The 12,277-nt window shown below is 33.1% G+C and overlaps 2 protein-coding genes across 4 annotated transcripts; one reads left to right on the top strand and one right to left on the bottom strand.

The window, feature by feature from the left end:
* Positions 1-1,231: 1,231 nt before the first annotated feature.
* Positions 1,232-8,146, bottom strand: LOC113518933 (juxtaposed with another zinc finger protein 1). Its single transcript, XM_026903968.3, has 5 exons — positions 8,006-8,146; positions 7,477-7,665; positions 6,537-6,645; positions 5,881-6,027; positions 1,232-3,416 (listed from the first exon to the last, which is right to left on the bottom strand). The coding sequence occupies exons 1-5, from the start codon at positions 8,103-8,105 to the stop codon at positions 2,969-2,971; spliced, it is 993 nt and encodes a 330-aa protein (XP_026759769.2). The 5' UTR covers positions 8,106-8,146; the 3' UTR covers positions 1,232-2,968.
* Positions 8,147-8,309: 163 nt separating this feature from the next.
* LOC113518836 (ATP synthase lipid-binding protein, mitochondrial) lies at positions 8,310-11,194 on the top strand. Of its 3 annotated transcripts, none has more exons than XM_026903839.3 (4): positions 8,310-8,460; positions 8,939-9,014; positions 9,468-9,654; positions 10,570-11,194. In XM_026903839.3, exons 2-4 carry the CDS (start codon positions 8,970-8,972, stop codon positions 10,731-10,733), a joined length of 396 nt encoding a protein of 131 aa, XP_026759640.1. In that variant the 5' UTR covers positions 8,310-8,460; positions 8,939-8,969; the 3' UTR covers positions 10,734-11,194. The 3 variants fall into 3 exon arrangements, with proteins under 3 accessions (XP_026759640.1, XP_031770319.1, XP_026759641.1); XM_031914459.2 differs by having other exon boundaries at positions 8,453-8,591; XM_026903840.3 differs by lacking the exon at positions 8,310-8,460 and adding an exon at positions 8,481-8,565.
* The last annotated feature ends 1,083 nt before the right edge of the window (positions 11,195-12,277 follow it).

Consider the following 12,277-nt stretch of genomic DNA (forward strand, 5'->3'; position numbering starts at 1 on the left):
CTGGAGTTTACAAAACATTTTTGAGTCTTTAATAACGAAACTTTAATATTTACGATTATATAAAGACAATTAATATATATAAAATATGTCTTTTCTCTTAGGTAAAGATACAATTTTTAGTGGTGAAACTATAACCTGTATTTTCATATATCCATAAAAAAATTATTCTTAATCAGTTAAAAAGCAGATTTAGCCAAATTTTAAGTTACATTGTTATTTTTTTAACTTATTCTATTTTCTAATTCTTCGTGAGCGATTCGGAATATAGCTTCGGCTAAATATATTACATAGTATACTGTTTGGCTAAATATAAATATTATTATCACTGGTCAATAGACTGACTTTTAGAATAAATATACTTAAAAAAAAAAAAAACATCTTATTTCCTCTTATTTATGAAAACCTAAAGTAATGAAAATCCACAAAATTTAACAGAAAATCAGAACATTTCGATTATAATGATCCATTTTTTTTTTCTTATTTGATATTAAAGTTTTCATATAATTATTTTATGAAAACTTCGTTAAAGAAATAAATCACGATTATTTCATAAATATGACACGAAAAAGGAGATCACAACAAGGAGGCCTTACTAATCGATACCCAATTAAAGCTGTTATAGAGATGAGTGTAACTAGTATCTGACAAAATTACATATCTAAGTAAACAGTTGTTGATATGAAATCGCTAACTCAAAACCCTATGTAGATCCGTTTCCATTTTATATAACTATTTATACAATAGATAGATATTGACCTTATTACAGTAGTCCTTATCACATGTAATGTCATTTCTCTTTGGTAGTCAATATTACATTTTAATCCAAATATCACACTTTACCCGTTAAGCACCGTATCCGTCTATCAGCTATAATCGTTACAAATAATTTCTCCTTTGGAACCGATATCCTACACACTAGCCTACATTGCCTCACGTATATACGCCAAATCCCTTGTCTGCTTAGCACCTCATCTCATTTTTTTTTTTTTCATTTTAAATATTTTCTGTTAATTTCAATAGAATCGATGAAATAAAAATCACTCCATCAGATATATATTAGACACACAAGATACACTTACGAATAAGCTGGTGAAAGAGTTTTAGAACATTGAATAATGCACTAAAATTATTGAATATTTACTTATAGTATATTCAATTTATAAACATTTTAAAGATCTCCAGAGGGACACATTATATGCACGTTTACTACAGAAACCTCTAATAATAAAAAATTATAATATACTCATCTATAATACCCGAAATTGTACAACAAATGGGTGAAAATATGCTTTTGGTCCAATTTGCAAGTATTGTTTGAAAATATTAAATACTTACTGATTAATCACGTAATCATATATATCATACCTCCATATTTATTCATTTATTTAAATAAAATAAACTTGTACAATGACAATTTTTTGACCAAATTTACCCAACGAAATATTATATATATAGTACAAGACCCATATAAGTTATACTTGGTATTATAAATCGTAATTTATGGCATTGTTCGTGATGAGGTTCTATCATAAAAATTATTTGGCGAGTATTATATTTATGTGACAATCAGGAGATCAGATCTTAGATTATCTATATAAAATTAGCAAACTTTAATCACGCCGTTTTAGTGTCAAACCGGCGCTGGTAGTAACGTAACTTTGTATATTTTTTACCGAATTCAAAACAAATCGATGTCAGTAAAACATGGTGGCTGTAGGCTTATACGTGTGATTAAATATTTCTTCATAATATTTTTCATTGATTTTCAATATTATTTTTTATGTTTAAGCTATACACATACAAAACAACATCCATAGCTAATTTCAATTAATTGTTTCCATTCACAAATATTTCGCGCCCTACGCCAGTTTGACTGTAACCTTGGGCATGATATTTTAAAACAAAGGCACCATTACTAGATTGCGCACTCAGTACAATGTGCTACAGTTCGCATTAAATTACCAATCGAAAACCTTACAACTACATATTATGTTAAATAAGTGTACGCTTACAAGCTTTTTTTTTTACTTTTTCTAAGTATTATATCACATTTATGAGTATGTTATTTATAACCTAGCTTCAAACCATACTTACAGCAAATGCTATTTTTTATTTATTTTTATTATATTAATTATAAAAATCTAACATCTTGCAGATGTCCATAATTATAATAAATAATTTTAACATTATGAAGCTACTGCGTGAAATATAAATTAAGTACACAAACATTAGAATTAATGGCACAAAGAGATAAATGATTATATCATTCATTATACATGCTAATGCCCTACGCATATATAGTCAAATGGTTTTGACACCTATTAGAATATTCATAGAAATCAAAATCGTTTGATAAAAATCACAGTGTTGTGACATCGATGTAGGGAAGACGTGAATTGTTTTAAATAAATTAATAAAATTCAGACTTGGCGCAGTACAATAAAAATTGTCTTTTGACTGATAATAAATAAATAATAAACTCGGAAATTGACAGGCCATATTTCTACAATTCAATTTCGTCTTTAGTACGAAAGAAATCGCTTTATTTAGGCACATAATAGTTATTTCCTGAGCTTCCATTATTTAATCATGAACGATCATAGATCCTCGTTTGCTTTAAAATCTTAAAAACAAATTTTCAACAAACGAAATGTTTGTACCTTATTAATCTCGTTAGATGAAGGTGCGATATTAAATACAAATATTGTGCAAATAATGTATTATACTAATACGTATAATGAATTAAATAATTATATTTATATAACACGCACGCAAGCAGGTGCACACACCTTCATATAATGAGTGATAACGAAATATGAACATGAGAAATAAATAAAAATTTAAAAAAGTTTTTTTTTTTAACTTTTTTAGGAACTGTATGATAACTAGACTAATGAGTTTAAATTCGTTTCGTACGTGCTTAGCCTCTGCGGTGCCAGTTACATTTTTATAGAGTTTATGAAGAAAATCAATTGGATACTTCACCACCGTAAGAGGGTGTAAGTGGCGTGAGAGGCTGCGTGTTTTGGACCGTCACCTTTGGCGAGCCGAGCTTAAGCTTGTCGATCGGACTGGAGCCGGGGGTGGAAGTGGGCGTGTGGGGTCCCGAAGGTCGCGCCTGGTTAGCACTGACGATATTTAGACTAGTGAGAGTGTGCTTCGGTATAGTGAAGGAGGGCAGGTGTTTTGTCTTGATGGAGTCGTATATACGGACCAGTTTGTTCCCGTCGATCGTACCCAGGGTGCCCAAGCTGCCTAGAGAAGTGAGGGAGTGGGCGGGGGACGCTGTGACCACGAGTCCAGGCATCCGCGGCGCCGCACTTGGCTGCGCTATGTGCTGTGATATCGAATGACTCTTAAGCCCTTGTGCCGTTTTGTAACTTTTGCCGCATTGGCATTTGTAAGCCTTTTTTACCCTGTAAATATAAAAAAAAATATATATAATACAAAGGAAAAGTAATTTATTAGGTTGTGTTATGAGCAAAGTGTAGAAGCAGCATCGCGAATGTATGATACGGACAGTGAGTTACGCATTTGTAGGATACCCAAAAAATTATTATTAAAACTACCAAAAAGCTAAATACTTCTTATTTGTCATACAACATAACTAACAGAATGTATATCCTTATTAATATTATAAATATGTAAGTTAATTTGTTTATTACCTTTGAAGCCTTAACGTTTCAAACAATTGTCATGAGACAGATACACAGTACAGGGGGGAAAGGGATTGTTAGTAATGGGGTCAAGTAGTCCCATTACTAGCAATATACCCTGTCAGGTCGACCTCCACGTGGTTCCCCCTGGAAACCATCGTGGCGAATTCTAGTAGAATTCGTTAGGATGGACTAATTGACCTGCTTTCATCCTCATCAGTCATCTATTACTGGTTCCCCGCCAGTGTATACCAATAGCGCAGGCGGGGTTACCATACCATTATCACCCATAGTATATATATATATATATATATATATATATATATATATATATATATATATATATATATATATATATATATATATATATATATATATATATATATATATCTGTGGCACTACATAGAACGGACAAGGACAAAGGTTACTTTTTATCACGATCTATCGAAACAATCCGATCATCGGAAAGAAATCGCAGAGTAATAAAATATGAAAATGTACCTTTTATTGCAAATGTCAAACTATTATAACTCTATACTAACTACATTTATTGACTAACATTATTCTAATTTTACTGACTTATACTTATTATACTATTATAATTGCTGTGTAATGCCAGCGTAGAATGGACCATCCCTACATTTTCCGTGAGTGTCGTAAGAGGTGACTAAGGAAACTTAATGGTCGAGAGATGAACAGCATTAAAACATCACCACAAGCCTAACTGCGGTTGCAAACCCACCTGTCAAGCGTGGGAACTGCTGGCGAATACACCTTATGGATAAGGCCTAAGATTAGCAGTGAACAGTTTTTTTTATACAACTTAGAAAGGCAAACAAGCTGACGGCCCATCTGATGGAAAATGGTAATCGTCGCCTATAGACATGAGCAGTACCATGGACATAACAGAGTATACCGTTTCGTCCATGATACCCCCCATGCGTTGCCATTCCTGAGGACTTACGTGTTACTCCTCTGTACCCTGTAAATTCACAGCATATCCCACCCTTCAAACCGAAACACAGCCATGTAAACACAACTGCTTCACAGTAGAAACACAAATGGTACAGAGGTACCCAAGCAATCGACTTTTGTACAAAGTCTCCATCTGGTAATAGTTAACGACTAAACTGATAATGATGATATTGTACTTTACACTATCATAGCGATTACGAACTATAAGAATTACGAACTAATGAAACTATAATGATGCAAATTACACAGCCTTAATAGCGGCGATACCCATTTTTTCCAGAAATATTCTTGCGCAGTCAATCGCTTCTTGGGCCCAGTATTATTTTTTTTACTGTAATGGCCAGCAGTTGGCAGCATTGGATATTTTCTAAATGTAAAAATATAATCACTAGTACAGAAATCCATCTCCATTTTTTTTATACTACTGGGCAAACCGCCAACTAGTTGATCGCCCACAAGATGGAAAATGGGTTCACATATAGACGAGAACAATTACATATAGGCATTTTGAAAACACAAATATGCCTATTGTCAGTTTAAGCTAAGAACTAAATTGTGATTTTTCTACATTAGAAACTGCACCGGCAGTTTTACCCTTTCCACGTGTATTACTAATTCAGTTAAATCAGACGAAAACAGTAGTGAAGAAACTAATCCATTATCGATTTAAAGTTGACTTTAACTACTTTAGAATAGGATTAAAATTTGTATAATAAATATATAGCGCTTAAATGTCCTCGGAGGCGCAACATCAAATAAATAAATAATCTGGACGCCCACACCCTCAGTGCGTGTCACCTAGCCGCTTTCTCTCTCGCCTGTGACCCTTAGATATTATAAAAATAGGTAAAAACGATAGAAGTAGGTAAATAGCATCACCATGTTTACCTGCTTCTTAGACAAGTCACGGAAACCTACTACCAGAGCTTCATTACTAGCAATATACATATCATGTCAGGTCAAACCCTTATGCTATCCACATGGAAACCGTCGTAGTTAAATCCTGATAAATACGTCACAATGAGCTAACTTCATCCTTTTCTATCATTGATTTCTCGTAACCCGCTAGCTCATACTGATAGCACAGGCATGGTTACCATTCCTTTTTGATCCCATTAAAAAGCAAGTGCTTAACTGGTTTTGAACTATTTAGACTCATTTTGATCTATAATGTTATTTAAATTAACTGCTGTCTTAGAATTTAAAATAATAAACAGAAATCTATTTTAAGAATTAAAAAAATACTAACTTTCCATCTTTCTTGTGTCCATTTTTCGAGTGGTATTTAATACCATTTACATTTTTGTATCTCTTCTTGCAGCCCGGTACCGGGCAAGCAAAAGGTTTCTCCTGGGCGGCAGGACCCAATGCACCGGACGAAGCACTCGCATTCATTCTGAAAAAATTTAATTCTTTTTTAGTTATTGTTATAGATGAGAATAATTGTCTGATATATAACCCCACCACCGGTAGAGAAAAGGATTTGAAGTCTTTGTTGCAAACATCTTTCATGCAGTCCCCCCTGAAAATCATTGTGGTTAATTCTTGATGAATTTATCATAATGGACAAATTTACCTGCTCATCTTCCCCTATAATCCCTCACTGGTGCCTCACTAGTACATATAGGGTTACCATTCCACCATCATCCTTTTAATAAAACCCCACCAAAGATATTGCTACAAAATTTAATTTTAATTTTTCGCGTTTTTTAAATAAACAACACAATTACAAACAACAAACATCCTATAATATAATAGTAATTTAACTAATAGTCATTTTTTATATGAAACATTACAAGGTAAAATATTTTGTTATTCCATATAATATCTGCTATTTTAATTAAGCTATAAACAGATTTTTATATGTAGGAATAGATCACAATATATGTGTATAGATATACATACTTGACACCATATCTGAGAATATACTCCGAACTGTATTCCTCAACTGTAGTCCATGAGTCGTTACTATCCTCAGAGGGACTAACCAACTCATCTTCATCCATCTCACTGCCTGAAATAATATTTGATTTTTGCATATTTTTAGACATTCTCATTATAAGACATTTATGTGAACAATATAAAGAAAATGGAATAATAAAATAATAAAAAAATCAGTAATAATGTTTTAAAGCTATGTGTTCTCAGGATGAAAAACATGAATATGAAAAAATGTGGGGTGTATTGCCAAGTTTTTTTCTTAACTGCTGGCCAAAACTTTCAGAGGCTGAATGCTGTGTATTATCACATAATTCTGGGGGCTAAGTTTTTAAACTATACTATACTATATTCAATATTGCACTGCATAGATCATAATTCTAATATAAACACTTAATCTATATTAGAATTACTAGATACTTGTTTAGGGAGTCGTTAAAATTAGATTTTATTATATATAAAGGTAAAAGATAACATACAATTCATGTATATGGAATAGAGAATCTATTGTAGCAATTATAAAGTTTACATGAAACCTTGAGATGTAGGTAGATGCAACATCACCCAGGTATCACAAAATATACCTCAAGAAATATTAACTTACAAATAGGAATATTTTTTTTTACAAGATGAAATTAGAAGGGCAAGGCCAGCTATGCTCTCAGTATAAACTGAAGGGGTACTAATGAGAATGAAACCTGAAGTCAGCTATAGGCTCATCATTACAAATTCAGTAGATTTGTCATAATAATTTCGAGATCGTGGAACTCCCACATAAATGTAACTGAATATATTGGTAGTAATGGGGACTATCATTCCCTTCCTCCAGAGATTACATGGTAGATATGTACTAATAGCATTATAAGTACTTCCATAACGTGAATAAAGCTTGAACTTAAAAAAATACCTGTGGGAGTGCTGCTACGAACTGACGGTGTATTTGGTGCTGATAGAAGACGTCGGCGAACATCCGACGCAGGGGGCAGATTTTGAATCTCTCGCCTGGAGGCTTCCGTGAAAAACCGTAGAACATAACTCAAAGGGATACATGCTGGTTGTGAAGCTTCTTTCTGTTCAACTACAGCTGGATCATAATCTACAAAAAAAAAAACACAAAATGTTAGAATCAGCTGTTCATTGTTTGTTTACAAGTACTACGCTTGTAGTTTTTATAATAGTAGTAAATAAATTACGATGTATGTAATAGAATATAGGTATTATATGTTTAACTATAATACATATTAGGTATTTTTTAATAATTAATTTTCTTGACTGTTATTTTCCCGCAAATTAATCAAATTCCCAATACAATTACACTTCAATGTTGACAACATTAACGCACTGATAAGACGTACCAAATGGCAGGGTCGTAGATTATATTACAAATACAAAATAACAATTATGGAGAGATTTTAAATACATTCTTTGATATTTACCTATATGAACGTCTTCGATGTGCTCAATTAAGTCCGATAGTCTTGGAAATGTTATGCCACAGCCATTAAATTTACAGATGTTTATCATGAAGACGGCCATGTCGTACAAGGATAGTCCACTAGTCAATCACAAGACTGTACCCAATAACGATGACCGATATATTATTTATTAATTTAAGAAACTGTATCCAATACTCTAAAATGTAAAAAGTATATTTATATTATTAAATATTTTTGAAATATTTATTTTCATGTAATACCTATAAATAGACAAATTATTTTTAAAAGTATTTGTTATAACTGTCACTCGCGCAGACTGATCGATAGTTGGCTGCACCGAGCGGAACTCTCCACCTTATCAACCAATAGTGATTTCGGATTTGTGTTCTGTTTCACTTCACTACTCAGAAATTGAACATTCCAAAGGCCGGTCTCCTCCTACTCGGTGTTCTTTGGTAAGTGCGGTATAAATTCGGATAGAAATCTAATCGTGGAAAAGTGTTAAAATTATAAGCCATCGCGGAATATAAAGTGTTAAAATCGTTACAAACCGCTTTTTAGTGAGTGATAGTGTAACTATTTATATGTGAGTTCGTAAATTGTCATAAAGAAAAATTGTTCTATGTTCGTTTCAGTCATTTGCCGAATCGGCCATTTTCCGTTGTCGCTTATTTATCTTATTCCTTGGTTATATACGCCTTAATCCATCTTTAATTGGTATACGCAGAGAATTTCCAATTACTATATCGTTTACTAGTGTTTAATCTACGGATCTCAATCAATGTTACGTAGTCTCTGAAAATTACGTAACGTTCTGCAGTTCGTCGGTCAAACTGACAAGTCCTCTCGGTTATTCGAACCCAGTATTACTTGAGCGGTGGACCCGTGAACGTTGCCTGATCTATTACTGATCTGTGATACGGTTTCTTTCAGTTGTCGCTCGCCGCACCTAAACTAACACAAAATGCTGTCTGCCGCCAGACTGATCGCCCCTGCAGCCAGGTCTGCTGTAAGTATTCTCTTAAATACTATTATTTAGTAAATTCTTTTAAAACTTTGATTTCGGTACAAGAAATACCTACTAGAAAAATAATATCGCCTTTTAATGGACTTGTTTTTTGAAAATGACATTTTTAATATTTGACCTTGTTTGTTATATGAAATAGGTTTATTACCGGTATATTTCTGTAACCAATTCAGTTCCTATTTAATAAAATAACAGTTTTTCTAAAATCTCACGCCCAACCTTCAACTTGCCTATTATATAATGACATAATCAAGTACTAATGATAACCACTATAGATTACTTTATAGGTCATAGGACAATCAATAAAACCCTTTTTTATTGTATCTTAAACATTTTTAAATCATAAAATTGATAGTTATTGATTTTTGGGTGTAACCTATATAGGGCCTAGAAATTAGGAAAATGTAACTCAGAAAATTTAAACTATACTTGCAGATCTTCAGCAACACAGCCTTGGTGAGGCCACTTGCAGCAGTCCCCACACAGACACAGATTGTGCCCGTGGCTCCAGCCCAAATATCAGCTGTACGCACCTTCCAGACCACATCGGTCACTAAGGATATTGACTCTGCTGCCAAATTTATTGGTGCTGGTGCAGCGACAGTGGGAGTAGCTGGTTCTGGTAAGGATCCTACATCATTACTGAATATTGTTTGTGTTCTGTTAATTTGTCTTGCAGTAGATTAATTAACTGTCAATGTCTGCATATTCCTGAACTTTAACCTCATTCTTAACTGATTTGAAATTAATGTTTCTATGTAACTGAATTATAAGAATATAGAATCAAGTGAATAATAAAAGTAATATTATATTTGATATAACTCTTTGCTGCAATATACATGTTATGCAATCATGTTATTGATTTTAAATTTCCTATACACATCTTATTCTTTTTATACATTTCAAAGCAGTTAAGTGCTCGAGAGATACAAAACAAAATTTATAACATTATGTGTTAGGTTATGTGATATCAGTCATCTACTAACATTTCATTAACACTTACTAATATGCCATCCTCTTTTCTTTTGTATCTCTGAAACTTCTAAGAGAAGCACCAAACATTGAAAGCTAACACTGCTTTATAACAAATGCTTATGTGTCACCTACAGGTATTGGTATTGGCGTAGTATTTGGATGTCTGATCATTGGCTATGCACGCAATCCTTCACTAAAGCAACAAATATTCTCATATGCCATCTTGGGATTTGCATTATCGGAAGCCATGGGCCTGTTTTGTTTAATGATTGCATTTCTGATGTTATTTGCATTTTAGACAATCCTTTTATACTGAGATTTTATGTACAGTGTATATTACTTTTTGTGGCTATCCATCTTATAATTTTTTTATGTTGCATGTTTTAATGTATAATGATATTCACTTCTAACATTTTTACACTGAGAAGATTATACATAACCAGGTGAGCTGGGTTTATCTTTTTGTAGTTAGATTTTTTGGTTTTACAAATTTATATTTATTTATATAATACTATATTTATTTTATATACTGTAATTCTAATACATGTTATTTTATTTACAGGAGCGGGTATTGGAACAGTGTTCGGTTCCCTCATCATCGGTTATGCCAGGAACCCCTCCCTCAAGCAACAGCTCTTCTCATATGCCATCTTGGGTTTCGCCCTGTCTGAAGCCATGGGTCTGTTCTGTCTTATGATGGCCTTCCTGCTGTTGTTTGCTTTCTAAACTAATTACTTTTAAGAACACTACTGCCATCCCACATAACGAGGTTTCAGTGTATACTATCAGGAGTGGACGGCCGAGGAATCGATTGTGTGGAAACCTCACCCTCATAGTGATGCAAGGACTGATGTGTAAAATGTGTTACACTTTCCAGTGCGTCATCTGGAATGCAATTTATTTAATTATGTAGTATAAAGGATATCTGAAAATAAAATGTTGTACGTAAACATTAAACAAAAGCTACAGTTATTTCTATTCCTAATTATTTGTAGTATGTTACTATGAATCATGTTAATCATAGTCACACAGAATATTAAGGGTCGGTGATGATATCTTTGAGCCAGTGATCAATTGTATTTGCGTGTTTATTGTCATCGACTTTTATATGGTGTATGCGTTTACCTGTTTGAGAATGTCGGCATCTGTATTGTACATTTTTAGGGCGATTAAATGATACAAACCAATTTCAGTGAGCATTTATTGTGTCACCCAAATCTATTTACTCTTGATTGGTAGTAATTTTCAAATGCCAAAAAGTATTAAAATAAATTTCTTCAATTATAACTAATTTATGGATTGAATTCAAGATTATGAATTAATAAAAATTAGGTACCTAGTATCATTTATAGTTCATCATCCTAAACTTATCTACTTCTCACTAATGGGTCTATCCCATAGAAATGGAATGTATTTTGTACTTAAGATGCTAGAAGTTAATACTATCAAGTTAGTAATTTATTGGGGCGAGGCATAAGCTCACTTCCTAATTTTCAAGTTTGAGGTCTTAGTGTCATTATTGTGATAAATTGATTGCAAAAAGAACCATAAAATCAATTTAGAATACAGTGGAATTGATAAACCTGTTTCAAGTCAAAAGAATAGCCATGGTTTTTATTTGTGATAATGAAATGGTGACCTTGCCTGCGCTATCGGTATACGCTGACGGCGCACCAGTGGGAGATCATAAGTGAGGATGAATGCAGATCACTTAGACCATCATGAAGAATTAAGCATGGTTACCAGAGGGGACCGCGTGAAAATCGACCTGATAGGGATACATTGCTAGCAATAGAACTGTTAGACCCCATTTCTAACAATCCCTTTCCCCCGAATAGGCGTGGTTATACATTGATCAAATCGATATTCTGAAGAAAGACCAAAAATAAGATGGTAAGTGTAAGTATGAACGAAATTGTGAAACTGCTACCGCACGATATTTAGTGATTGAGTTGGGAAGTCAAAATCAACTAATCGGCAAAACAAAATATTGTGTAGGGTTCTCAGCATCGAATAAGCACGTGCTACAGTAAAATTCTCCATGATGCGGAATATATTTTAGACATTTCGCAACAGTGAAAAGTTCAATGATACCCCAGATTATAAATTTTCCTCAGTATATACGGAAGTTTTCCATATATTGTGTAATTTGTTACACAACCTTATCTAAGTTTTAATAGATCGATGTGAAGAAAGGTCGAGGAGTCCACCCCGTGGACTAATTTATGACCATGAAATTATTTATTTCTATTTTCATTCACGCCAATCTT

Source organism: Galleria mellonella, unplaced genomic scaffold (assembly GCF_026898425.1).
Source record: "Galleria mellonella isolate WM207_F2 unplaced genomic scaffold, CSIRO_AGI_GalMel_v1 utg159, whole genome shotgun sequence".
Lineage (NCBI taxonomy): Eukaryota > Metazoa > Arthropoda > Insecta > Lepidoptera > Pyralidae > Galleria > Galleria mellonella.

Bases quoted from the DNA above. Each gene is read 5' to 3' on its own strand.
- LOC113518933 (XM_026903968.3), bottom strand. From the start codon at position 8,105: ATGGCCGTCTTCATGATAAACATCTGTAAATTTAATGGCTGTGGCATA. The intron at 6,646-7,476 runs GTATTTTTTTAA...ATATTATTTCAG, and splicing joins TCGTAGCAGCACTCCCACAG to GCAGTGAGATGGATGAAGAT. The intron at 6,028-6,536 runs GTATGTATATCT...AAATTTTTTCAG, and splicing joins ATTCTCAGATATGGTGTCAA to AATGAATGCGAGTGCTTCGT.
- LOC113518836 (XM_026903839.3), top strand. From the start codon at position 8,970: ATGCTGTCTGCCGCCAGACTGATCGCCCCTGCAGCCAGGTCTGCT. The intron at 9,015-9,467 runs GTAAGTATTCTC...CTATACTTGCAG, and splicing joins CCCCTGCAGCCAGGTCTGCT to ATCTTCAGCAACACAGCCTT. The intron at 9,655-10,569 runs GTAAGGATCCTA...TTTTATTTACAG, and splicing joins AGTGGGAGTAGCTGGTTCTG to GAGCGGGTATTGGAACAGTG.